Here is a 25,466-nt window from a genome sequence, read left to right on the forward strand (position 1 = left end):
CTGCTGGTCTCATGAATTTCGGCTCGTAAATGACATCACTCGACCATTTTGGAGATGAAAACATAGTGAAGGAAATTCGAAATCACTTCGCCAAAACAAGCCACTTTCAAAGAGTTACGAGCATATTTGGTTGTATGAACCTACATTCTTCTTCCTGAATAATCTAGAGATCATGACGAGCCAGATGGAAAGTATCCTTGACCAACAACCAATCGGGAAATCTCTAGACACAATAGATGGGGAGCAATACTAATGGCTAACTCCTCCAGTCTGTTGCAGCTAATGTGCGATTTTGCCCCTCTGTTACGTCGCGTCAACGGTCTATCGTTGTCATTTATAGATGTGATATAGTTCCTCCACTATGAAATTCTATGCAATTTTCCGAGCCGATTTTGTACTTTCCATATCGATAGACATGCACATACTGAGACACAATAAAGGGTTTGACTTGTAGTTTGTACACTGTTCTGGGCCATGTTTTATCCTTAACCTTGCCTTTCAAAATTCAAGAACATCTTTTTAATTTAAAGGTAAGTTTATTTGCGCCAAATCAAATAACTGACTTTCCAAATTAGAAGTTCTGTAAAATTGAATGGAAATTGTACATGTGCTAATCATATTTTATTCAATCAGTTTGCAGCAAAGGATTTAGAAAGAAAATCCAAGAAGTGTGAAAAAGAAGAAAAAGCGGAAAAATTAAAGTTAAAAAAGGTATAAAGTATTTGTAATTGAAATCAGCTGTTTGAAAAACACAGTTGGGATAGAAACCATTGGACACCTACTCAAGCTGTATTTTTCTCAACAGATCTCACAATCCTTTCTTGAGTGGACACTCAAACTGTGCATGACCTCAATCTGTCCTTGAGCCAAATTTTTGATATTTGATTTCTGCTGTAGCGTCTGTACTTCCTAAAACAGCTAAAGCGCGCTAAAGTTCCATCTGAGGATATGCTACTTTTCTATACGACATGCATACGGCCTGTATTAGAATATGCGTGCCCAGTTTTTCATCATTCTTTGCCGCAATATCTGTCCGATGAAATGGAAAGGTTGCAAAAACGCGCGTTGCGGATGATTCAACCTGACTTATCCTACGCTGAGGCTCTAGTAGCTCTTGATGTTGCGTCACTGTACGAGAGGAGGGAGATCTTGTGTGATGCTCAATTTGATCAGATTGTAAGGGACGAAAACCACAAGCTCCATGATCTACTGCCTCCACGCAACGAGTCCACCTATCGCACCCGCAGCCAGAGATACTTCAAGCTACCGATTTGTAAGACAAATAGGTTCAAAAACACATTTATCATGGCGAACAGTTTTAATTATTAGTAGCTATCTTAATTATTTGTATTTTAGTTTTTGACACTTCTCTTATTGTATTTTATTGTAGATTACACTTTGTAGCTTTTATTGTAGTTATCTTAGAGTAAGTGATAATTTATTTCCATTGTAAAGTAAGTCGTATTTCAGCCGGCCCGGGGGCTGCAATGATTTTACTCTCTAATAAAGCTATCTATCTAAGCTGACAACTTTCATCTGCAGGCCATCCAAAAAGGGAATTTAGAGGGAGCCAAAATACATGCAGAAAATGCCATACGACAAAAGAATCAGGTAATCAAACCATCTATCAAATTCTCACTGTATGCTAAATGATTAGCAATAGTAGAGTTGGTGATCAAAAACTTTCTACTTGACACCATCAATGTAATATATGTTTACAGATTGCCTCGGGACTTTGCCTTCTTTGCCTTTTTTTATGCATTGTTTGTTTATTTTAGTACTTATATATTAAATAATGATGTGAGTGACAAGATGAGACAAAGTTTATTTTATATAAAAATGTGGCAAAATTTTATAATTATATTATTCAAGAAGTATGTAACATATAATGGCCAGCCATGGAATTATTTGAAAAGCTAGGAGAACCTTGGATCAATAAAGGCTCCAAATCAGTGAGATTGAAGAAGATCAGATCCTTAAGAAGCAATGTAATGAAAATTAAATAATCATTTTCATTGCAGGCTCTGAATTTTATGCGAATGAGTTCCAGAATAGATGCCACGGCATCACGAGTTCAGAGTGCTGTTACTATGAAACAGGTATAGTTGTATGATTTTTAATTAGTTCTTATTAACTGAGCGGGAGGTCTCTATGGGAGAATCTTGACCAAGGTCGCCAGTACAGGCCTAACGCAGTGAGATCTGTACAAGCGACTGAGGTCAAGATTCCCATACAGTCTGACCTAGCTCGGTTAATAAGATGTTTATTTTATGGCTGTGTCTAGAAAGCAATGGAACATTATATTCTTTGTAACTTTTTTTTCTAGACCAGTCTAGATTCTGCTCTAGATGGGCAAATCTAGACTGCTTTCAATATTGATTTCAGCCGATCAGATTCGTGAATTCGGTAGTTCCCAGTCCTTGTGAGACAGCCATATGATAAAGCATAATAACAATTTCATTTAATTACCGGTTGGTATTAAAGATATGAACTAAAGATTTATAAACATCTGTAAATCTTAGTATATTTTAGTTCAAACTCTTAGACCATGACTGATAGTGACATGTCATTGTTTCTTCTGTAATTTCCAGGTGACAGGCTCAATGGCAGGTGTAGTGAAATCAATGGATTCAGCAATGAGATCCATGAATTTAGAAAAGGTGTGTCATAAGCTACTCAATAAGTTCTGATCCTTTCTTTAATCTCTTAAACAGCCCTGTCTAGTATTTTAGGATATATTCTACAGCTGATTCTGTTCTTGGTTTTCAAAGTATGGCAAAAGAATCTAACAGTAGTTCATCAAACCCCTGTAGAGGAGAATAGATCTAACTTAGGTGTCATCAAAAATTTTGGATAAAATTTCTCTTTTATTTGCCAGAACCCACCCATAATTCTTGAATAGTTAAAGACTCACCTTTAATTGAGTAATGAATATTTAACGAACTCTTCTATAAAACAGGTGTCTGCTCTGATGGACAAGTTTGAACAGCAGTTTGAGCATCTGGATGTTCAGTCAAGTTATATGGAGACTGCAATGAGTGACACCACAACGCTGACAGTGCCACAGGTGAGGCTATGCTCTATACATCCTGCTGTACATTATGTTTGTACTGTTACACTGTATGTGCACTAAGATCCTTTGAAAAAAGCAGCCCTTGGAGCTATGAAGAATTTAGAATTGTGTCATATTTGGTGCCATGTCTTGGTTCAGAACCACCTTATCTATATTTTGCAAAATAAAATGTCATGATTCCCATTTTTGTGCTGTTCTTTTTCATTTGTAGGGACAAGTTGATAGTCTTATGCAGCAGGTTGCTGATGAAGCAGGGTAAACAAAATGCAGTAATCATTTAAAGTGCCTATAACCCCAAAAAATTTTTTGGCCATATTAAATCTCTCTATTGCACTGAGCAAAACGCCGCAAAAATTTTTGTGTTTGGTTAAAACCACGATGTTTTATGATTTTTCAAAGTCAGGTTTATTTTTCAAATGACCAAGTGAACCAGAGACTGGGGCTAGTGACGTCATTCCGGGCCATTGGCAGTGGCGCTCTGACCCAATATCAGTCAATATTATATGTTCCCAACAAGATGAAACCTTTGCTGAAGCCTGATCTGGTAAAATTTTCTCACCTTTCTCTTACTTTGCTCGCTTTCAGCTGATTTTGTTTCCTCAACATTCTATGCGTGAACAGTCAGAAAGATGCAAATTCCAACTCCATCTTTTCACAACCTTTGTTACATGGTCTCGCTAGTCAGAGCAGAAAACATGACTGAATAGTCTTCTTCTCCGAAGTGGTTGGAACACATGGCCGAGTATTTTGTGGGCTTCCAATGTGCTTGCTTTAATTGCACAAAGTCAACCCACTTCTTTCTTCTCTTTTTTTTTTTTTTCCGGGTCATCTGCCCCATAAAAAGGTATCAGATGAAGTGCTATTCTTTTTTCTTTGTTGGGAGTGTTGCTATACCCGCACAATGCACTTATCAGGCATATCCGTCAAGATACTTCATCCAGTCCTTCAAGCAAACTCATTGGAAAGCCTGGAATTAAGTCACAAACTGTGCTCGACCCAGACCCATCTTGATAATTCTGTGCCTCGGTTGTGTTTTGAAAAATGCAATTTTCCACGACTTTGTAAATTCATAAAAAATCGCGGTTTTAACCAAACACAAAAATTTTTGCAGCATTTTGCTCAGTGCAATAGAGAGATTTAATATGGTCAAAAAATTTTTTAGGGGTTATAGGCACTTTAATTGCCTTTTTCTTTGCAAAAGTGAAACTATTTCTTTGCCATACAGTTTCTTATGACTACAGATAAACTTCTACTTAGGGTTAATTTTTATTGTGTAATTGTGGAATAACCACTTCACACTAACATGGATTTACATTGAACAATCTGTTAAATTATTAAAGATAAACTTTGATCAATTATTTTAATAGTTATCTTTTAAAAACTCATCTTTAAATAGCTTGGAACTCAACATGGAACTACCAGCTGGACAACAGAGTCAGCCAATTGGTTCAGCTTCATCTGCCTCTGCAGAACAGGTAAACTACAATTTACACATACACAAAGTTGAAGCTCTGTGGGTAAAATCTTCAGCTGCAATGCTCATTCTCAAAATAGAGATGCACTCTCTGTGCATTTAATCTCTCGCATTTATAGCAAATATCAGAGCTAGCCTCTAATATCATTGGTGATAAATGATATTCTGATGTTGTGTTTACTAATACTTACTTCGCTCTTGTTATTTTTTAAACAAATTGTAATTAAAATAATCAAACATTGTAACAACACACTTCATTGAATCTTTGCAGGATGAGTTGTCACAGAGGCTGGCTAAACTACGACAATCTTAGGGTGTACATACGTGAACAAGTCATCAAAGATGACCTTTGTCTGGAAGTATATAAGTGATTTCAGGGCTCAACACTAACATTCAACTTACTCGCCAAGTTGCTAGTGACATCTTAGATGTCATGACAATTTCAGTTTGTTTACAAGCCAAACTGGCTAGTGGAAATCAAAAACCACCAGCCAAAACTGAATTTCTACTAGTCTGTGGCTAGTTGGCTACTGTTAGTGTTGAGCCCTCCATAAAAAACTTCAGCTTTGTACCGTTTTATGAACTAAAGCTTAACGTTTAGTCTTTAACTTAAGTTGCACAATGTACCTCTTGTTGAGTACACAAACACTAGCAATCATAGTTGTATTCCACTGTCAAATTTACAGATCTTCTAAGTGTACTTTTGATGTGAAATTTGTTTCTTCTTGTTCTTAACAGTCTTTATTTCAAAGCTGATTCTAGATTTTTACATTAACCAAAGGTTTTCCAAGTTTCTCTCAAAACAGCTGTTGATTGGCAGGCATCTGCACAGCTGATGGTCCTGTGATCTTGTGTTATGAACAGAACTGTGAGACTTCTCCAGACAAGTTTTTCCAAAATTATGAAGTTTTAACTATCAAATTGATGATTGACTTCTGTTCTAGAAAGCTGATAAGTTTTCCACATAATTCCACATAATTGTTTTTTTTTGTGGGGAAGGAATTATTAATGAAATATTTGTTGAGCTGCTTTGGTATGCACTTTTCAAGAGAAGACAGTTCTTCTCTCCCATGTCTTTCTGGGCCTGGTTGTTCAAAGGTTAGTTAACAACTATTCACCAAAGTGGAGGTGGTTAGTGGTGGATATGTACCGAGCCGCGAAGCGGCGAGGTAAATATCCACCGCTAACCACCGACAATGAAGTGAATAGTTGTTTTAGTATATACTAAAACAGTGAGATAATATACACCACCGTCGTTAATTTGAGTGATTTCTTCGCTTGTCACGGATGCAAACCGGGACGCCATTTTTCCCGAGTTGCTCGGAGGTAAATAGCAAAGGATATTCGGAGTTTGACTAGCCAATCAGAGCGCACCTTCAACGCTATCCACTGTGTTAGTATATACTAAATAATGTTATCTACTGGATAAATCTGTATGCAATGGGTAACATAGTGTGTTTGGACATCACTTATCTGCTGGATAGTGGCGATTTAACCATCGGATAGTGTTATCTGCCTTTTAAACAACTGGACCCTGGTGGATTCTATTGAGAAGGTTACCTGTAATTCCCTGCTATCATTTCCTAGCTAAGCAGTGAAAGTAATTGCTCCCTAGTGTAGAACAACAAAAATATACACAAGCAAACAGATAAGTACTAAGAACATGTCAAGGAACAAATCTAATTAATGAAAAAATTCAAAACACATGTACTGGAAGACTGTCTCACCTTACACTGGCTTTGTGTAAGATGAATTATTTTATACCATTTATGGCCATTTTTGCAGTAATTTTGTTTCCACTGAATTTTGTTCTTTCTTGTGAACTTCTTGTTGGATAATGTTAATTTTAGGTAGTAAATGTGATTTTACAACTATTTACTTTTGTATATTATCTGTATAAGCTCAAGAAAAGACACATTTTACAACTTAGCCCATGATGTGTTCTGTGTCCAATACCTGACCTGTTGGTCACCCCTCCTTAGTGTAATAATGTAGAGTAGACATCTATATTTATACAGGATAGCCCCATCAGTGTAGTAAACACTGGTATCAACGGGGTCCTGTTACCCACCCATCCCACCCCAGGGGAGGACATCCATCACACAGTAATCTTCTGCATGGGAAATTAACGTCTCCTGCCCCTAACCCCGCAGGAGAAGGGACCTCCATTTATTCCTCCCTATCCGAGAAGACTAGAATATCTAATCATTTCTTGATGTTATAGAAAGGTAGCATATTCTTCTCAATTATTTTAAGACCCTGAGTATTGGTCCGGCCGGGGCTCGAACCCTCGACCTCCCGCACAACAGTCCAGCGCTCTATCCATTGAGCTAACCAGGAGGTGGTTAGGGCTCTTTTCTTAGCCTTACTGTTAGGCAAGCCAAAATGGTCCTCCTTATTCATTCACTGGAGTGACTTCTGGCCTACTTATCTGTCTAAGTTGGATGAGAGAAGCTTCTCCAGTTTCCCCCCCCCCCCCCCCCAACACTCGTTCAAACCCAGATTTCCTGTAAATTAAAATGTGTAACTTTGTAATTTTTGTCTGACATTACTGTAAAATGTTAGTCAAGCAGTTTGGGATAGCACTCAGCTGTAATAATTCTAAATTCCCTTTTCAAAAGTTATTCAGGATAATGGAGCATGACAGTTATCCACTTTCTCAAACTGATTCTGTGGAATTGTTTCCTATCTACATTTTGTCCTAACAAATTATAGTAGCCTCTGCTAGCTGGGTTTTTGTGAACAATGTAATGGTGTACAATGACAAAATTTATCGATATTGAAGTAATGTGCCTCATAGTAATTAAAAGCAACATGCCGCAAAGCTCACAGTTTTCCTCCAGCTTAGCTCTTACAAAACTGTTTATCTCTCAGAACAGACTGTCTGTGGACAAATATGTGAAAATGTTTTTGTGGCAAATGGAGGTTATTATTTGTATATACAGTCATGTACCACTAACCAAACATCCGGTCTTATATAATAATTCGTTCACCTAATTTACAGAGGAAGAACAAATTTTTAAGACAAAACTAGACAATTGGGCATCAATGGTATTTTAGATAAAATGTTACTTTTAGACCATAAACTCTAAGGGCTGGCTATTTACACAAAGTCTAACCTAAACTGCCATTTTACACAAGGAGTAGGCCTCAGTGACTTTCTATGCAAAGGTTGATATGATTCAATGAATGTCCCTCCACTATTAGCTCTCAGCCTTCTTGACATTGTTCACCAAAAGAATTGTTCAAATAAAAGATTCAACTAAATTGAAGATGGCTGAGGGCTTGGTTTTGTTGAACAACAGGTAAACTTTGTTTAAATAACCAGCCCTAGTGATAAGCTTCATGTCAAACTGTTCCAGCTTAGAGCAATACATTGTATGATAACTAATTTTTAGGGATCACATGAAGAACACGTTCTAAATTAAATTACGTTACCATATTCATAATAGTAATAACTAATTTTTTTAAATAGATGAATATCAACTTCATTGTAAGGCTTGACATTTAAAGTATCCATAAACCCCCAAATTTTTTTTCCTTAAATATTTTTATAATTCTGAGCAAAATGGCGCAAAAATTTTTGTTTTTGGTCAAATCTTGAATTTGTTATGAATTTTTTAAGTCTGTTTTTTTCTTCCCACGACCGAGTAAAAGGGAGACTGGGACTAGTGATGTAAAACCTGGACAACAGAGAAGATGCGCGCGAGCTGGAGACGCTTAGGTTTCTTTGTGCGCCGTTGAAAAGGACGACCCTAAAAAGCAGGAAGATGGAATGACGGAATGATGGAATACCGGAATGACAGAATATGACCCCAAATCCTAAAATCCGGAACGACGGAATATGACCCCAAATCCCAAAACCTGGAACGAGGGAATATGACCCCAAATCCTAAAACCAGGAACGGATGTCAGGACATGTTGCACGAAGTTTGTACAAAGACATTCAAGCACTTGGCTCATTCATCCCCAAGACGATAACGCATGTGACTAAAACTAAGTGTTCATTTTTTTTTCCTTTACAGAGTGTTATGAGTAATTATGAACCATTATACATGAAAGGTAGCTGCGTTGTAAACCTGTTTATTTATTTTTTGTTGTGCTAAATTTGCCATGAGTTTTAGTCGCGGCATAAGAAGTCGCACAGCATGTGAAAACTAACTTGACCTACCACATTGCAATAAACAATTGGAACATACGTTTCGTGGTCAAGTCTGCATGGATTTAATGAAACATATGCTTGTAAGCGTGAGGAAATCACGGGAACCTTTCCAGGCTTCTCAAAATATAACAAGGTTCAGCCACAGCTCCAAACCTAGACTAGCGTAAGAGCAAGCCCTAGTTGTTAGCCTTAATTAGAGCTTTTCTTCGTCCACGAATACATTTTAGACCTAGAGTAATACTAGCTGAGGAGAGGTTGCATGGGGTCATATTTCTGATTATTACGTTGAATGGATTTAATTGAGTTAAGAAGTTATACACACCAACATTTTTCGTACGTAAGCAGACAGATATATCCCGGATACTGAGTTCAATCTATATTTAGTTTATAAACGATTGGTCCAGGTTGGTCAATTACGAGCTAACTTTGGTGAAACAGCTGTCCTATAAGAAATCGTATAAAGTACTTTAAAGGGGAACTGAAGCCTAAAAATTAAACATTTTTAAATTGCAGCTTATAGTTCAAATAGCAATGTTCGAGGGTTTTTTTTTCAGTCTTTGGGCCCAACTTCGCCTCGAAAAAATAGTTTAAAGTGACGTTTAAAGTGGTATTTTGGCCTCGTGGTACGGCGGCTCAAAAAAGTGATGTCAGCGGTCATTTTAGCTCGCTCTTACGTCACTGATGGGAAGAAAAATAAGAGCCCCTACTTAAAGTTAAGTAATGGTCTAGCACTCATATTTTGATATGTGCCATTGTTTTCTGAATTTGATTACTGAATTTATGGCATAAGAACCCGTTCCATTTTTTCTGTAGCCTGAACTGGTTTTCATTTGTATGGTGCTCGGTTCATCAACAGCCTCATGATATTCTAAACACACTTGTTTTAGTATACGGTATTTAAAGGGGAACAATGGGGATTGACTACGAAAATGAAATAGTAACAGTTGTTTTACTTAAGTTGGTTTCCCACCACGACGTCATAAACGACCGCTGCTGACTTATTTGGAGCCGACGGTCTTACAGCCCCAAAAGCGGGAAAAAGACAACTTCAAATCGAATTTTCTCGTAAAAAACAAGAAGTGAACGAAAATAAATATCGACACTTTATCTTACTCCTCTAAAGCTAACTTGAAATGAATGCAAACAATATACCAATTTTAGGCTTCAGTTCCCCTTTAAATACCGTATACTAAAACAAGTGTGTTTAGAATATCATGAGGCTGTTGATGAACCGAGCACCATACAAATGAAAACCAGTTCAGGCTACAGAAAAAATGGAACGGGTTCTTCTGCCATAAATTCAATAATCATAATTCAGAAAACAATGGCACATATCAAAATATGAGTGCTAGACCATTACTTAACTTTATGACATACAGTACGCTAGGTAAAACACGACTAGTGGACTGCCTTATACAATTAAGATTAAGTAAATGACGTAATATGCTTAGGGATGTTAAACTGTCTTTAAAATGTACGGCTTTTAAACTTTAAAGGTGGAAATTAGGGATCACTCTCAGCTAAAATAATCAATGAAAGAATGATTTCCTGAAACCACACATTCGGTAGATAACAGAATATAATTTCAAAACCTTACTGGTGAGTACAAAATAAATGAGTCAAAACTCCATGTGAATAAAGTAATTTTTCCACAAAAAGATTGATTAAAGAACCTCATAAAAGCGGTATTGATAACTCACAAGGGGACTTGATATGCAATGACATACCAGCTCGGGCCTGGAAATCATGGGTTTTATGCGGGTTTTTCTGTGTTACCAAAAGTGCCATATTGCAGCCAATCAATCAGGTTTAACGCCTAAATAGTCAGAAGACGTGAACATTTTAATAAATTTTGAAACTTGTTTGCAATTTTTACCTATTATGTTAAGACATTCTAAAAGTTTCGTGACTTGAACACAAAAGCCAATCTCTACTCCAATATTCAAGTGCCCTATAAATAAATTGCTCTCTTCTTAGGAATATTTTGCTCAAACGATATTTCGACTAAAGCTTATAACCATGAGATCTTTCTCTTGGCTTCTCTTCACGATTTTCAGTTTGTTATTGTCGTGTTTACTGCTCGTGAGAACTTCAGAAACCGACGGAGCCGAGACCCAAGATGGTGCTTCAATACTCGGTCATCTAGAACCGCTCGGTTCAAGAAACATAAAACACTCTCTGGAAGTTATACAGAACTTTCCCGACCCAAAAACGTTCTTTGAGACATATGTAGTTCCTGGCCGGCCAGTTCTCATTCAAAACGCCGCAAAATTGTCGACAGCCTTTCATAAATGGAGTGATGAATACTTCTTGTCTCGTCCCGAAGCGAACGAAGTAAAAATACAAGTAGAACAAAGAAAGAAAGAAGAGCGAACGGGACCTTACGCAGAAATTCCCTTCAGTGAATTTGTTAAGAGTTACAAGGAAAAAGATGTTTATATGGTGAGCTCTGTGCCCGAGTTTATGAAGTAAGTTTATGCATTTCTTGTTGTCATGGTTCTCTTTTTTTTTTCCTTCAATTTCTTTGATTTCTTAGTAATTTATAACTACTCTTATTTAATCATAAACTTTGCTTCTACGTGCTCTTGCGACTGGGCCAATATGTATAAGACACGTCATCATCAGTCTTCTTGCATTCTTATATTTACGTCAGTTAGTTTAGGATGCCTGTCGAGTCACTTCCCAGGGAAAGGTTCACATGGTAAATTCGAAAACAACAAACAGATTGACCTGATTGTTGTGGTTTAGGAATACCAAAATCATTTGAATTCATCATAAAGTCAAAACATTAGAGAAAAAAAAACGGCTACGTTTAATCTATCAAAGTGATCTTATCTCGTGGTTATGTTGGACCGGTTCTCCTTACACTCTTGCTCTGATGTACATGGGGCATATCAATTAGTGCTAAACAAGGGAAATTTGTTTTCGTTGTGCTAAAGTATTTGGTTTTGTAATAAGATTTTTTCAATTTCTTTATAATTTAAGAGAGAATTACACTGCTGGGGCGGATCCAGGGGTGGTTCGGGTGGTTCGGTCGCGGTCGAACCCCCTAAATTATCCCTCAAAATGCTGGAAATCATGTTTCCGAAGACCTAATTTTCAAAATATCCCGGTAGGGCATGCCCTTAGACAATTCTCCGAGCCCCCTTGACTAAATCCTGGATCTGCCCTAGCACTGAGATAACGAAGGTATATCAGCTCTCAATTTCGGGTTTCCTTTCTCTCCCAGAAGCGATGTTCTTCTTCCTTCTCCGCTTTTGTGCCGGGATATAACAGAAACTTCGGACATGTTAACTGATGCAGTGAGTATAACCTTCCGTTTAAAGTCTCTGTTTCTGTGGAGCCGGGTCATAAAATGAATCCATGTTTGTTGGATGTGTTGTAGGTGATGTGGTTCAGCAGCGGAGGAACCAAGTCGGTTTTACATTTTGATGATGGACTGGAAAACATCAACTGCTTGTTTGCTGGAACAAAAGAATTATTATTCATCGATTATCACAAGTACAAACATGTGGTAAGAAGAGAAAATAAGATATAGCTCTGATTAAAAAAAAAAAAATTCGTAGACAGAGGGTTTCCAATCTCCCTCGAATTTTTTGCGGTTAAGTAAATAAACGATAGCTTTCAGTTAGCCCTTAAATATGCTCGGATATATGTCCGCGGAAATTCTTTGTTCCGAAAAGCGGACAGTCTTCCGAGAGCGAAGTTTAAGGAAAACTGTGTCTTTTAAAGACTTAAACCGTAATGGAAGACTCTTAAATGATATTGGACTTGAGGTTTGATTATGGGGGAATTTTACTGGATATCCCCCGGAAGTTTTAGATAGGGTATATTTGCTCACCGACACGATTACACTAATCGTGCTTCAGTAAGATATTTTTCAGCTTATAATGGGTGATATTTCGAGAAGATATTTTTCCATCACCACCGGGACGTTGATGTCGATGTTACGTTACCGACTAACATTTTTCATCGCATTACTCGTTCTTGCCGCCCCAAAAATAAGCTAATACTTGTAGTTTCAGTTAATCATACTTCCTGGTTGTGACACGCAGACAAATATTGCTGGACCCATAAGTTTCAAATTTCAAGGTGGCATAAAAATATGGACATACAAACCATCTTTATACCAGATAAGACTACATACGTCAACACATATTACATACTGCCACAAAAAAGAAAGTGATGTGGAAACTTGATAATAAATAAGCTACAATTATTCAACTTATGTCATTTGATCGTAACAAACTGTTAATGACATGTTTTTTTTCCAGGTTCCCATCGACTTCCCAGAAGGAAGATACTCTGGTGTAGATGTAGACAGGTAATCCCAGTCTGTTTCAAATATGACAATCACTTATATATGCACGATCCTTCGCAGCAAAGCACTATTTGAGCAATAGTGAAAATCAGACCTGAAAAAAATTTCAGGCCTGTACGGGATTCGAACCACTGACCTCTGCGATACTAGTGCAGCGCTCTACCAATTGAGCTAACAAGCCAACTGGGAGCAGGCCATCAAATCATTCATTCTTTTTTGTTCAATGACAGACAAGTTGAATTTTTCATTTGCAAATTAACATAAAAGGTTGTCACGCTTGCCACGCCCACAACTGACGAAACAAAACTGACCTGGAGACAAGTGACGAGAAGCTTTTAGAATTTGTTACTCCGCATGCGCAAATCTTATAAGACCCTTTAGCTCCTCCCCAGTAGTTCACCCGTGTTCCATCACGTGACACCCACCAGGCGTCCCCTTCCTCGACGAACGCCACATCATTGTTACACTGAGTCAAAGGGAGAATCCTGAGAGGGTATACATTCCCCTTTTACTCAGGGCCCGTGGTTCATCAAAATTCTTGCAACGACAGGATCATAGATTACTTCTCAACTTGAAGCTCTTAAAAATTACTTATCTTGAAATATTTCTTAGCTTGTTTAAGTCCTCGAGTAAAAAAAAATATATGTAAATTTTCCAATATCCCTTCTACCAAAAAGTCCTTAATCCGTCCATGAGTTACGCTGTATTCTACTACTAGTTATAGCATTACACACGATATTTGAAATTCTCTTTTTTGTCTTTTGATAGTGTTCTGTATTTTGTTTTCAGAGTAGACTTTGTGAAGTATCCTGGTCTCATCAATGTCGAGTACTACAATGTGACGTTGAAAGCTGGAGACTGTTTGTATATCCCTCACAGATGGTGACTGAAAAATGAGCAACCAGTCACTTAGTAATCGCTTGGGAGGGGGGTGGGGGAGGGTCGGTGGACTTTGGTTGTGATATGATAAAATTTACCCGATCTCCCTCTAAGGCTCTGTAGTATTCTAATTACCTACTTCATTGGCTGTCAATTTTCTTAAGTCCTTCCTTTATAATTTGAATATATCAACAAAGTTGAAATGGTAAATTGGCCACCGTTACGGTTATAAAAGCTGACGTTTCGAGCGTTAGCCCTTCTTCGTTCGTCATAATATTCAAATTATTTCGTTACCCCCACCGACGCAGCGCCAAACAGTTTCTTTAGAAACTATCAGCCTTTATTCCTTCCTTTATACTTTGTTAACGACGGATCTCCCACTGCTATCCCCTGAAAACCATCTGATACCTCGCAAAATCCTCCGACCTTCCCCCCCCCCAGGTAAATAATGACTAGCCCCTTCTCTTAATGCCTTCTTTATCTTTGAACTTGACTTTTTAGCGTTATATGCTTTATTCTGGCTGTGAGCATCCATGGCTTTGACTCCTAAGACAAGTTTGATATGTAACCGACTGAGTAAAGTGACAAAAATCGTATTAGGATTATCAAACGCGAAAAATATAATAATATTAATGATAAAAAAATACATAACAGCTTATACAATATAATCTCTATTCGGACAACATCCGTGTTACCAGAAAAAAGAGGTCCTTGCCAGATGTGCATGTTCCTTCAATGAAAGAATCAGATCCAAAGGTTATGGGGGGCACTTTCGTCAGCCGGGAATGAAGTATTAGCTCCTTAAAGTGCCCCTGAGAGGAAAATTGACAATTTTATTTTGGGCTTATTTGTTTACAGAGTGTTGAATTGGGTCAAGTTAAAACCCTTTTCGCCATTAAAAACTCAAAAGAAACCTTCGATGACCAATTTTTACTGCTTCAAAGTCGTCCAAAAATCGTCCGCCGTTGCTGAAAACATGTTTTACCCTGAATAGTGGAGTACCAAAAGAGGGTTCCATTTCCTAACTTGTTGGCTTTGACTTAAATTTGCCAGGTTCGCTTTTTGCAGCTCCGATTGAACTGTCATCTGTAGATATGAATATAGCAAAACCTTGCATTGATTCTCATGTTAGATAACTCCTTGGGTTAATGAGCGTCCCTCCTTAAATAAAGTTTATTGATTGATTGATTGATTGATATCTGAAGTTAGGTTTAAAAGTTGTGGTGATGGGATATTCAGTTCCTAAGCAGCAGCTGTCATGTGTTGTTCTTTCTTGTTTTTAGGTTTCACCAAGTTCGCTCGTATAATCGCAACATAGCAGTCAATCTTTGGTGGAAGTATACACCAAACTTCGTTCCTGAGGATTGTGACGGAATGGAACAGAATCAAACCCTGGACAAATTTACGTTCACCACAGTAGAGAAACTCATCGACCAACCAGAGGAAACTTTGATGTAAGTAAGCTGGCCGTAAGTAAGTTTGCAGGGCAGGGTTTTAGATTCAATTCGTCTTCAATTCAATTCGGGAAGCTGTCTCCTCTTTAAGGATACGCTTGTTTGTTTGAAGATCGTCTAATAAGTCGAGGAAACGCGAATTTTATCTCGGGTTTACCCAGGTTATTGTGGGTGCGAAACAGGAGTAAATTAACCGTCTGGATATTGCTGGTTTATAACCAAAACGTGCGAGCTCTTGGCCTTAAATTCTGCTCTCAGCTCAGTAGAGCACAGTAAGAAAAATTATACTAACTCTTATGAACTGGAAAAATTATACCAGGAATTAACCAAGGACTCCCTGTGCCGATGAGTAGTGAGTAAACTACATCTTAATTTGTCTTGTAGGAACCATTTGGAACACTTTCTCGGCAAGAGTGTCCAAATTTCATTCAAGACATTTGTCCAAAAACTAAGAAAGGTACATATAACATGCGGCACTAAAAGAATACTTACAACTTGTTCTTAAAAATACTCACAAGTTTCCGCACTAAAAATACTCACTTCTTGCATTCATTTTTTGTTCAAAATAACAGATCGATTTGAAATTAATAATCAGTATGAAAATCAAAGAAGGATGGTCCCATTATTTTCTTTTGTACCAACAATAAAAAAAGATTTGTACCCTTATCGAAAATACGTAGAGAATAGTATAGTAACAGCGAAGCAAAAAAGGATTGAAAGGGGACCTTAGGTGAATTTTTTTCATACATTACCATTGCCAAAAATCATTACAGAATAGATTTTGAAAGAAGGATAAACTTGAACTATTTCATACAAATTATTTTCAGATAAAGGGCGAAGCTATAGTTAACTTAGTATTAACCTCAGGTCCTTTCAACTTCTTTCCCTTTTCCTTGTCGCTACAGAATTTAGTTTATCTGTTTCTCATAAAGTTTTTCAGTATCTCTGCTCTTGTTTTTGTAATATATATTGCAACTGATACTATTCATTTCCAAAAGTACTTTGTTCTGTTACGTTTTCCAATAAGACCAGGTGATGTTGCTCGGATGATGCGATACAATTGATCGCCCATCGTCACTTGAAAACCAATTTTTCTTTCCTTTAGGATCCTTATTTTGGCAATAATAACGTCTTAACGTGGACCGAGGACATGAAATCAACAACTAAAAAGGTACGATTAGAAAAAGTCCTACATACAGAGACAAAAATCTTCCTCGTAACTCAATGCACTTGCTGTACACGTTCACTTTCTCAACTGAGGGAAGTTTCAATTTTTTCGTCCAAAAAATATTGTAAAGTCCACTCAATGGGTTCTGATGATTAGTGTCAGTTTGGTAAGATCCCAGGTGACTTCCTCCGCAAGTTAAATGTTATATTTGTACCCTGAATCTCGACAAATCTATTTGTTAAACTATCCAGCTCTTCAAATTGATGGACACAGATGAGGACAAGTCTTTCTCTTCGGCTGATCTCGAAGAACTAGAAAAAGCTGATGACGTAAGTGCAACCGATGAGAGAAGGGCCGTTAACTTAAAGATTTTGCTATTCTGCGATTAGGGGGGCCTGAGTGAAACTCTGCTTAAAGGAGACCAATAATTGTATTATTTTGCTTTGGTATTCTTGAAAATTGTTTACGAGGAAATGTTAGACTTTCAAAAGCATTGGTTGAATTATAACTGATTAATTTGCAGTGGGGAGACATGAGGCGGAGCCTTTCAAAGAATTAGGTTTCAACAGCTAGTCAGAAATACTTTCCGGCTCGAATTCCTTGTCATTACGGAGTTCATTTCGGCATAAATTGACTAATAATCATAAAGCTTTTAATGTGAGTTTTGTGATAGTCATAGTTTTCTAAAATAATTGTACAGCGATTAACTATCAGAAGTTCTGAAATTTTCCGGAGGGTCACGCTGAGGATTTGCAACTAATCTGTTATGTTAACATTGAATCTGATTTAATTTAGGAAACCATACGCGCCCTGACAAACGAATACTTCAGGCTTGGTGACTTGATGGAGCGAGCTCAGGAGAAACTTCAAGAAAACGATGAGTTGAATGAAGAGGATTATGAAGATGGAGCAGGAGATGGAGATTACGACATTCATCCAGTGAAAAGATCTGGAAAACGAAACTCCAAAGAGGAACTTTGAAGGACAGTTTAGATATGAAATAAAAAACGTTTTCGTAACATCTTTGGTTCTTTTATGATGTGAACACCTTATTTTTTTACACCTTTAGCAAGAATGCTGCCGGGAGGTTCTGAGATTCAATTGAACCCCTCTTTGTTGATAAAATGCGTCATCAGTGACAATAAAACAACAAGGTATGTTGCCAAAGGCGTTGTTGTGCGACCCCCACCCCCTCCTCAGACCCGAACATCATCATGCAACCCCTGTCCGTGTCCTGATATGCTTATAAAACATCTTCGTTACCATGGTGACACGTAGGAGGGACTGGGCCGATGTAGGTCTTGAAAATAGGCTGGGTAGTCACTACACACTTTTCGCGCACGAAAACAGTGAAATTCTTATTGTGGGTAGTTTATATTGCATTCGCTGTGTGCCCTCTGATCGAGAAATGGAATTGTACTCGTAGTTTAGGTCTATTATTAAAAGCATTTAATTTTGGTGGCATAACAGCAGAACGGTAGTGGTTTCGGACTTCGGATCTACTACAGCCACCTTTTGTGCCTTGATCATCTCAGCTAATTTGACAGCAATATAGAAATTTGTGAAAATGAACGGCTTTCGACGCATCTCTAAATTTTTTCTGGTTTGACAACGCGGCTAAGGAGGATGTGAGTCTGTTTATGGCCAATAAGGAATATATCCTAAACGTTCAAAAATCGTTAACTTAGCAATAATTTTACTACAGGGGCAAGTTTATAAAGCAACTGAGGTGCTGCGTCGGTGGGTGATAGAGTTTAAAAGCTGCAGACGTTTCGAGCGTTAGCCCTTCGCCAGAGCGAAGGACAAGACAAGTAGGAGCACTGCACACTATAGTCTGAATTTCAGCCGTCTCTTCCCTATACCCCAAGGGGGACGCGGGAGAGAGACGACTTCTCTCTCCCGCGCCTCCTCTGGGGTAAAGGGAAGAGACGGCTGAAATCCAGACTATGCACACTATTTTCGGAAACATTTGACGAGCGCGGAGCGAGCGCGTGCACTCGTGTCGTTTTGATACTTCCCATCAGCCTCTGTACCCCCACCAATCAGGCTAGGTTACTGAGGTACTTCCTAAATTCAAGATGGCTGACACGCGTGGTCGAGCATCGTCTCCACTTAAGGCAAGGAACCGTTCCCGAGATCGAGACCGAGAAAAAGACAAAGAACAGGAAAAAGAGCGAGAAAAAAGTGATCAGAAGCCTACGATTGATCGGGAAAAGGTACAGATTTGATCTTTTTAATTTATGTTAGGAACACCGTAAACGATTCAAAATTGATGCATGCTCATCAACTGCTTGTCTTTGTTTACTGGCAGACTTGTCCGCTGCTTCTCAGAGTGTTTTGTAATCAAGGTCGACATCACAGGTTAGTTCATTTCCGTTTCCCGTAATCGGTGTTTAATTTCAATCATTCTTGTACGATTGTAATCTAATCTTTTTTGTGGGTCATTTTTTGTCCACAAATTAACAAACCAAAAGATGGATTTAAAGCTAAATTTACCTGAATTTACTTGCCACTTACATGTAGATTGAATGTAAGGTATATATACTTCGTGGTGAATCGAATCTAGCTGTATATTTTAGAATAATTTCTTTTCCTCTCCTTGGGTTCGTTTGAGTGTCAAACAATTATTCAACAAATTTTTGAGAGACAGTGGCCATTTAGTGAGTGTTCCTTACTGATAATGCTGTGGAGGTTGGATAGAGACTTTTGATATTTGTTTGATTTGCAAAAATGAGGTGATATAGTTTCAAGTGTTTATAGACAGTTGTTGTGCTTCTAAGAAAACATTAACTCCCTCCCTTTATCGTAAAATTATTATTTTGGCCAGTTCAAAACTGCTTGTAGCTGGATCTCACATGATTTTGCTCTGTTTTTATCTATACTAATAGGTACTTTTATTTTTGTTTTGTTTTGTGATAACATTAGGTTAGACGAATATTCCAGGACAGCTTTACCATCGAATGAGCTCCAAGTGTACACATGGTAGGTTAACTCAGTACTCTGTTACTAGAGGTGATGTGAGAGACGTGATAACCTAACAGTTATTACACTGAAGTCTGTGTCGAGGGGTGTGGGTTTTTAGACCAGGGTGGATCACTGTATTGTGTTCTGGGGTTTAACACTCTACCCTTACAGTGCCTTTCTCCACCCAGGAGTATAAATGCGTAGTGGAGAACTGTCTGGGGAGCCAGATGAAAGGCTGGGGGTTACATTGCAATGGATTGGCATCCTATTCAGGAGGGATTTGTGATACTGCCAGGAAACCTGCAATAAGCTCCAGCTGGATGGGGCCACTTGGCTCAAATACAGACCCTATCTACCTATGTATGACCAATACATATCCATGATTGAAGTGCTCTGCATAAAGGGATTATTAGGTGGTGCTCAAATACAAACTCTTGCTACTTACATGTGACCAATACATGTGAATGATTAAAATACCCTGTATAAAAGGATTATTAGGTGGTGGTTGTGTGTGCTTACAGAATGACATGCTTAGGGTTGTTTCTGTGAAGGATTGCAGAGGATCAATAGGGAGCTTATCACTTGCAAATGGAAAAATGATGGATTTGCTCGAATCTTTAAGAACTCAGCACACAATGATCAGATCTGCTTGAGACTCTTCAAAACTGTTACACATGTGTTAAAGATGGTTTTGGAGTAAACAGAGGTAGAATAAAGGATCTTTGAAAAAATTGAATCAGATCCAAATTGTAAAGTTAGCAACAAAAACATGGCATCATGTGTAACACATGTTGGCTTCACTATCCCCTGTTTCCCTGTTTTTGCCAGCTTTCATTTATAACTGGAAGAATGAACAGAGGATGAAAATGGTTCCGTTTTAAGCAGTGTTGATTTTTATCTGTTTTCTTTTTATTTGTTTTTATTGAAACGTTGACAAGATCTGAATTTTATTCTGTGTTCTAAACAGTTGGCAAGCAGTGTGATCTGTTTGATAATATTGACTGTTGAATTTTCTAATCATATTGTTTACGACAAGTGCAGTGGAGCATGTCAATGTTGACATAAGTAAAATGCTCAAATGACAAGCTAAATTTTGGTACTTAAATCGATTGAAACTGCTAAAGGCCAATGAAAATATTGGCTATAAACTTTGTTGTCAATATATTGTCAGCAATTTTGATCCTGAGGAAGGTAAGTGAATGAATTTCAAGCAAAGACAAGTGCAATGCTCTGGCCATTTTGACGGCTTTCTTTACTTCCAAATCACCCCAACGTCTACAGAATCATTAAGCACTATTTTAGATTTCCTTATTAGGAAGTAAAATATTGCATCAGGTGAGGAAATCAGTGAGAAACTTCCTAAGCATGTGCTGCATGTTCAAGCATGCAGTCAAGTACTGTATTGTTCATAAGCACAAGGCAGTGAAATTGAAAGCAAAGATTATGGATTTGGGAGTTTCTAGGATTCAGATGTGGCAAGAACAATAAAAGCTTGAAATGCATCTGAATTGACTGAAATGACATAATTTCAAGATAGGAACCAATTTCCTTCACTTTCTGACTTACCGTATTTCTTCACCTATAAGCCGATCTCGGCTATAAGCCGAGACCCTGACTTTCAGGGTCTTTACGCTACACTCAAGCTGCCCAAAAAAAAAGGTAAAACCATCGGCTATAAGCCGAGAGCGAAATTATTGATTGTAACTGGCCATTTGAGCAAGCGAACCTCACGGAAAACATAAGAAATTGACTCACTAAACACAAAACCTAATGAATTACAATAAACACAAAAGAAAAAAAGCGAACCAATCAAGAGATATGAATATCAATTGATCCAACGAACTGTATAAATACTACCACGCGACAACAGATTAACCACAACAACAATAATAATCTCAGTTAAACGTTTCAAAGTATCAATCTATCGAGTATACCTTTCGTCGCTGTCACTTTTTATCATCATGCCTAAAGCACGCCGTTCCTCGTATAGTATGGCTTTCAAGATAAAAGTTATCGCGGAAGCTGAAGCGGTAGAAAACAACTCGGAAATCGCTCGAGAATATGGACTAAGCGAGTCCATGGTACGACGCTGGAGAAGAGACCAGGCGACTATTCTTTCCGGAGAGCTGAAGATGTCTGCAAAACGTGCGACGATGGGCCGTTTCACTCCGAAATATCCCGAACTAGACCAGCAAGTGATGGAGTGGTTTTCACAGCAAAGAGAACAAGGTTGGTATTTACTTTTCTGTCTAAAATTTTAAGAGTTTTTGAAGAGTTGAATGATATCGTCTTTCAGTGCGTGGGAAACAGAGACTTTGATTGGTCAGAAATATGTTGTTGTCATGACAATTTCATAACATGTCACGAAAAGAGTGCTGCAGTCACGAATCTACGGTTATCTCGCAGCAAAATAAGATTGTTATTTTATTTTTCGTAGGTATTGCGGTGAGTGGATTGATCCTTCGCCTTAAAGCTAAAGAGCTCTCCGATGATCCTGCTTTCAAAGCTTCCCGTGGATGGTACGAGAAATGGAAACGACGCCACTCGGTCAGCATGCGAACCAAAACAACTCTGGCCCAGCGATTGCCCGCCGATCTCGAAGAGAACATTGTGTGCTTTCATCGCTTCGTCATTGCAGCAAGAAGACGCGCCGACTACCCTTTATCCCGCATCTACAACATGGATGAGACACCCATGCGTTTTGAGCTGCCATCGAACCGAACACTGGAATTCAGTGGAAGCCGAACAGTGCCAGTAAAATCTTGCGGAGCGGAAAAGCGGAGCTTCACCGTCGTTCTTGCTGTTGCTGCCGATGGAGCAAAGGTGCCACCGAAAGTCATCTTCAAAGGCGTCCGTACACCGAGAGATCTGGTTGTGCCGCATCCTCTTCGTGTTTCCTTCCATAAGAAAGGGTGGATGGATGAACAGGGCATCCGAGAATGGATTCGACAGAGTTTGCCCCGTGCCGAGCGTTCCCTTTTGGTGTGGGACTCATTCCGAGCTCACTTGACCGATTCCGTGAAAGATGACCTGAAGCAGCGAAACATTGACGTCGCAGTTATCCCTGGTGGCCTAACCCCGGTTGTACAGCCCTTGGATAAGTGCCTAAACAAGCCATTTAAAGATAATGTGCGCCGAAAGTACTTGGCGTGGATGACATCTGGGCCATTTGAGTTTACCCCAGCTGGGAAGAAGAAGGCGCCAAGCAGAAATCTTGTCCTCAGGTGGATCAAGGAAGCATGGGCAGAGATACCCGAAGAGATGGTTGTCAAATCCTTCAAGACCTGCGGTATTTCCAATGCCTTGGACGGAACAGAGGACGACGTGGTCTACTCTGAGGAAACCCCAGAAGTAGATGATGAATACATAGAAGAGAACGAGTTCGACACAGACAGCGAAAACGAAACGGATGGCGAGTAAACCATTGGGTTGAAAGCCCTTGCACGTATCCGTCAAACGGCTCCTTTAGGAGCCACCAATTTCATAAAAGTGAATAACCAATATTCAGAAGTTATTTTTGTTGTGTTTTATTACTTCTGCTTCATTGCTAACTTGACTACAAGCCGGGGGGGTAAAGTTATTCAGCAACTGTATATTTTTAAAATGTAAAACCCTCGGCTATAAGCCGAACCCCGTTCTCCGTGAAAAATCTCCCAAAATTTTGGGTCGAAAACTGAAAAAATCGCTCGGCTTATAGGTGAAGAAATACGGTATTTCTAACAAAAATTGATTCTTAAATTAATTTCTCAAGTTTACCCCAATTTTATGCCTTTGCACATCAGAACTATACTACTGATCAGAGGTAACGATGTAAGGTTGAGAAGGAAGAACAATACCATTACAATAATGCTATGGTTGCACAATCCTAAATGCAGCAATCTTGATCAGTATTTGCATGAACATCTACCAGTAATCGGGTGCCTTTGGAATCAGAGTGTTTCTATAACGTGGTAACATGGGTTATTTGTGCCTTATTTTAGGAAAGATGCGACTTTGAAAGAGCTCATGAGTCTAGTCAAGGAAGTCAATCCAGATGCAAGGCGCAAAGGCACAATATTTGACTTTGCCATTGTATTTCCAGATGCTCGTCGCGGTGGGTTCATCATGAAAGAAATTGGTTCAACTGCAGCAGGGCGCAAAGGGGCTGATGACATTGTAACACTTGAGTCTAAAAAGTTCCAAATAGGAGATTTCATTGATGTTGCTATTCAGGCACCAAGGGTGGCAAGAAGAGATAGACCTTATTGATAACAACACAAACATTCATAATTTTTATTTGTTTGTTGATACGTTAAGACAGGTTCCTGCAATGGCACTCATGTATTCTTATGCAATATTGTTGTCTTTGATTGTTTCAAATTTAATTTTTCCTTTCAGTGAACTTGACATATTTTTTTTCATTTATTTTGAAATGTAATGGAGGAGAGAGGATGTTAAAAAACTGCCCTTTTGGAGAAACAAATTGCCTCCTAGTGCAAAACTAGTCAATGTCTTTGGTTGAGAATTTTTTACTGAAAAGATCTTCTGATGTAGTGTTTTCTGACTTTGTAACAGGTTTTGTATTCTCATCTTATTAAAACCCAGTCTAAAGCTGATTTAGCAAGCCTACTTTGATACTTTAAGAGAGCTCCTAATTTTGGTAACACTTGGTAACCCAGCACCACCAGTTGATCCTGCACGGCTTGCTGGAGATCTTGGTGGCATGCTTGGTACTCCTCTGGCAGTAGCCTTGGATCGTGCCTGTTGGGAACTTTTCAGAGGAGGTATCTGACTGATGCTTTCTTCTGGAAGACCTACGTCTGGGTTGATTTGGTAATTGTGCACTTTAGCTGTTGGACATATTTACAATATTAGAAAGGGCATGTTTTTTTTTTTGTTTGTTGTTTTTTCAGGCTGTTGCACAAATAGGATATTTTTTATCAGAAGCATTAAGTTGCTAAGTTATATTTCAAACAAGTGATCCTTGTCTCTGCATTAGCAATGGATTTTTTTTAAGTTAGCTTACCCATCAAATCAGGATACAGTTCTGCCACATTATTCAAAAGTGGCACAAATGATGAAACTTCCTTTCCACTAGCACTGTCAATCTTTCCTTCAAGGAAGAAGTAACCTCTTAATGGTTATTCTTGAATAACTTTTTAATTTCTCTTTATTTGCTGCACTGATGAGGCTCAGAAGGCCGAAACAGTACTGTCTGCAGTTAGTTATATATATAAATTATATATTTTTTCTCTTTTTTTCTTGGAAGCATTTTCTAGTCCAAAGGTAACTGGAGACACATTGGATTAATTAGTAACCCTTAAAGTTGAGTTCGATATTGTTCTCAATTTTAACGTTATCTATTTTAACTCATTTTGACAATAAAATTTTCTTTAAACTATAACTAACCTAAGCTTCAAACTAGTCATTTGTCTCTTCGTGCAGTTAAACAATAAATCCTTACAGCTACATCTCATTGCAGTAATTATTAAACTGTTTTGGACTATTTTGGCTCAGTAATCTCTTGTCAAAACAGATTGACTTGAAAACATCCTTTTATCATTGTACAATAACAATTAAAGTGCAGATCAATGGTCTCAGCATACATCAACAAAAAATGTTTTTACAATACACCGACGATTCCATGCTTTAAAATGTAACATTAAAAAGGGAAAGAAAGAAAAAAAAAAAGAAACAAAATAAAACTTACTTAAAACTTTGAGTAATACAAAGTTTCCTCTCCCTTGAAGGTATTGAGATGCATATTGATCTGGTGGTCTTTCATAAATGGTTTTTAGAGAACCGTTTTCATCTGCGATATCTATAACAGCTACGAGAAAGTATTATATGAATAACAGAATACAGGCAAGCATTGCAGTGAGGAATTCTCCACGAGTCCTTGATTTTTTTGGAGGACTAAAAAAATAGCTCATCCTCGAATCAGGATTCAATGGTTGTAAGACTAAAGAGTTTGGTACCTTTTTCTTCGCAT

At 38.2% G+C, this 25,466-nt stretch overlaps 4 protein-coding genes across 4 annotated transcripts in view; 3 read left to right on the plus strand and 1 right to left on the minus strand.

Moving 5' to 3' along the window:
- Positions 1–20: 20 nt before the first annotated feature.
- LOC111322581 (charged multivesicular body protein 1b) lies at positions 21–6,476 on the plus strand. Its single transcript, XM_022925710.2, has 10 exons — positions 21–191; positions 511–530; positions 634–711; positions 1,543–1,611; positions 2,022–2,099; positions 2,592–2,660; positions 2,960–3,067; positions 3,285–3,328; positions 4,470–4,548; positions 4,819–6,476. The coding sequence occupies exons 1-10, from the start codon at positions 173–175 to the stop codon at positions 4,858–4,860; spliced, it is 606 nt and encodes a 201-aa protein (XP_022781445.1). The 5' UTR covers positions 21–172; the 3' UTR covers positions 4,861–6,476.
- A 4,200-nt stretch (positions 6,477–10,676) lies between these two features.
- On the plus strand, positions 10,677–17,550 carry LOC111324214 (bifunctional peptidase and (3S)-lysyl hydroxylase Jmjd7). Its single transcript, XM_022927710.2, has 10 exons — positions 10,677–11,177; positions 11,939–12,011; positions 12,095–12,223; positions 12,984–13,033; positions 13,820–13,912; positions 15,193–15,363; positions 15,748–15,820; positions 16,469–16,534; positions 16,783–16,860; positions 17,327–17,550. Exons 1-10 carry the CDS (start codon positions 10,729–10,731, stop codon positions 17,510–17,512), a joined length of 1,368 nt encoding a protein of 455 aa, XP_022783445.2. The 5' UTR covers positions 10,677–10,728; the 3' UTR covers positions 17,513–17,550.
- Positions 17,551–18,578: 1,028 nt separating this feature from the next.
- On the plus strand, positions 18,579–24,090 carry LOC111322613 (histone deacetylase complex subunit SAP18). The gene is made up of 4 exons (XM_022925738.2): positions 18,579–18,747; positions 18,843–18,892; positions 19,457–19,513; positions 23,476–24,090. The coding sequence occupies exons 1-4, from the start codon at positions 18,610–18,612 to the stop codon at positions 23,741–23,743; spliced, it is 513 nt and encodes a 170-aa protein (XP_022781473.1). The 5' UTR covers positions 18,579–18,609; the 3' UTR covers positions 23,744–24,090.
- Positions 23,007–25,466, minus strand: part of LOC111322602 (uncharacterized) — a 2,966-nt gene continuing 506 nt past the window's right edge. The window contains exons 2-5 of the mRNA XM_022925728.2: positions 25,453–25,466; positions 25,185–25,304; positions 24,501–24,587; positions 23,007–24,324 (exon numbers count right to left, since the gene is read on the minus strand). The exon at positions 25,453–25,466 is cut by the window's right edge and continues 73 nt beyond it. Coding sequence (XP_022781463.2) covers positions 24,101–24,324; positions 24,501–24,587; positions 25,185–25,304; positions 25,453–25,466 — 445 coding nt within the window. The 3' untranslated portion in view covers positions 23,007–24,100. The remainder of the gene's footprint in view (positions 24,325–24,500; positions 24,588–25,184; positions 25,305–25,452) is intronic.

This window comes from Stylophora pistillata, chromosome 8, assembly GCF_964205215.1.
Source record: "Stylophora pistillata chromosome 8, jaStyPist1.2, whole genome shotgun sequence".
NCBI classification, from domain to species: domain Eukaryota; kingdom Metazoa; phylum Cnidaria; class Anthozoa; order Scleractinia; family Pocilloporidae; genus Stylophora; species Stylophora pistillata.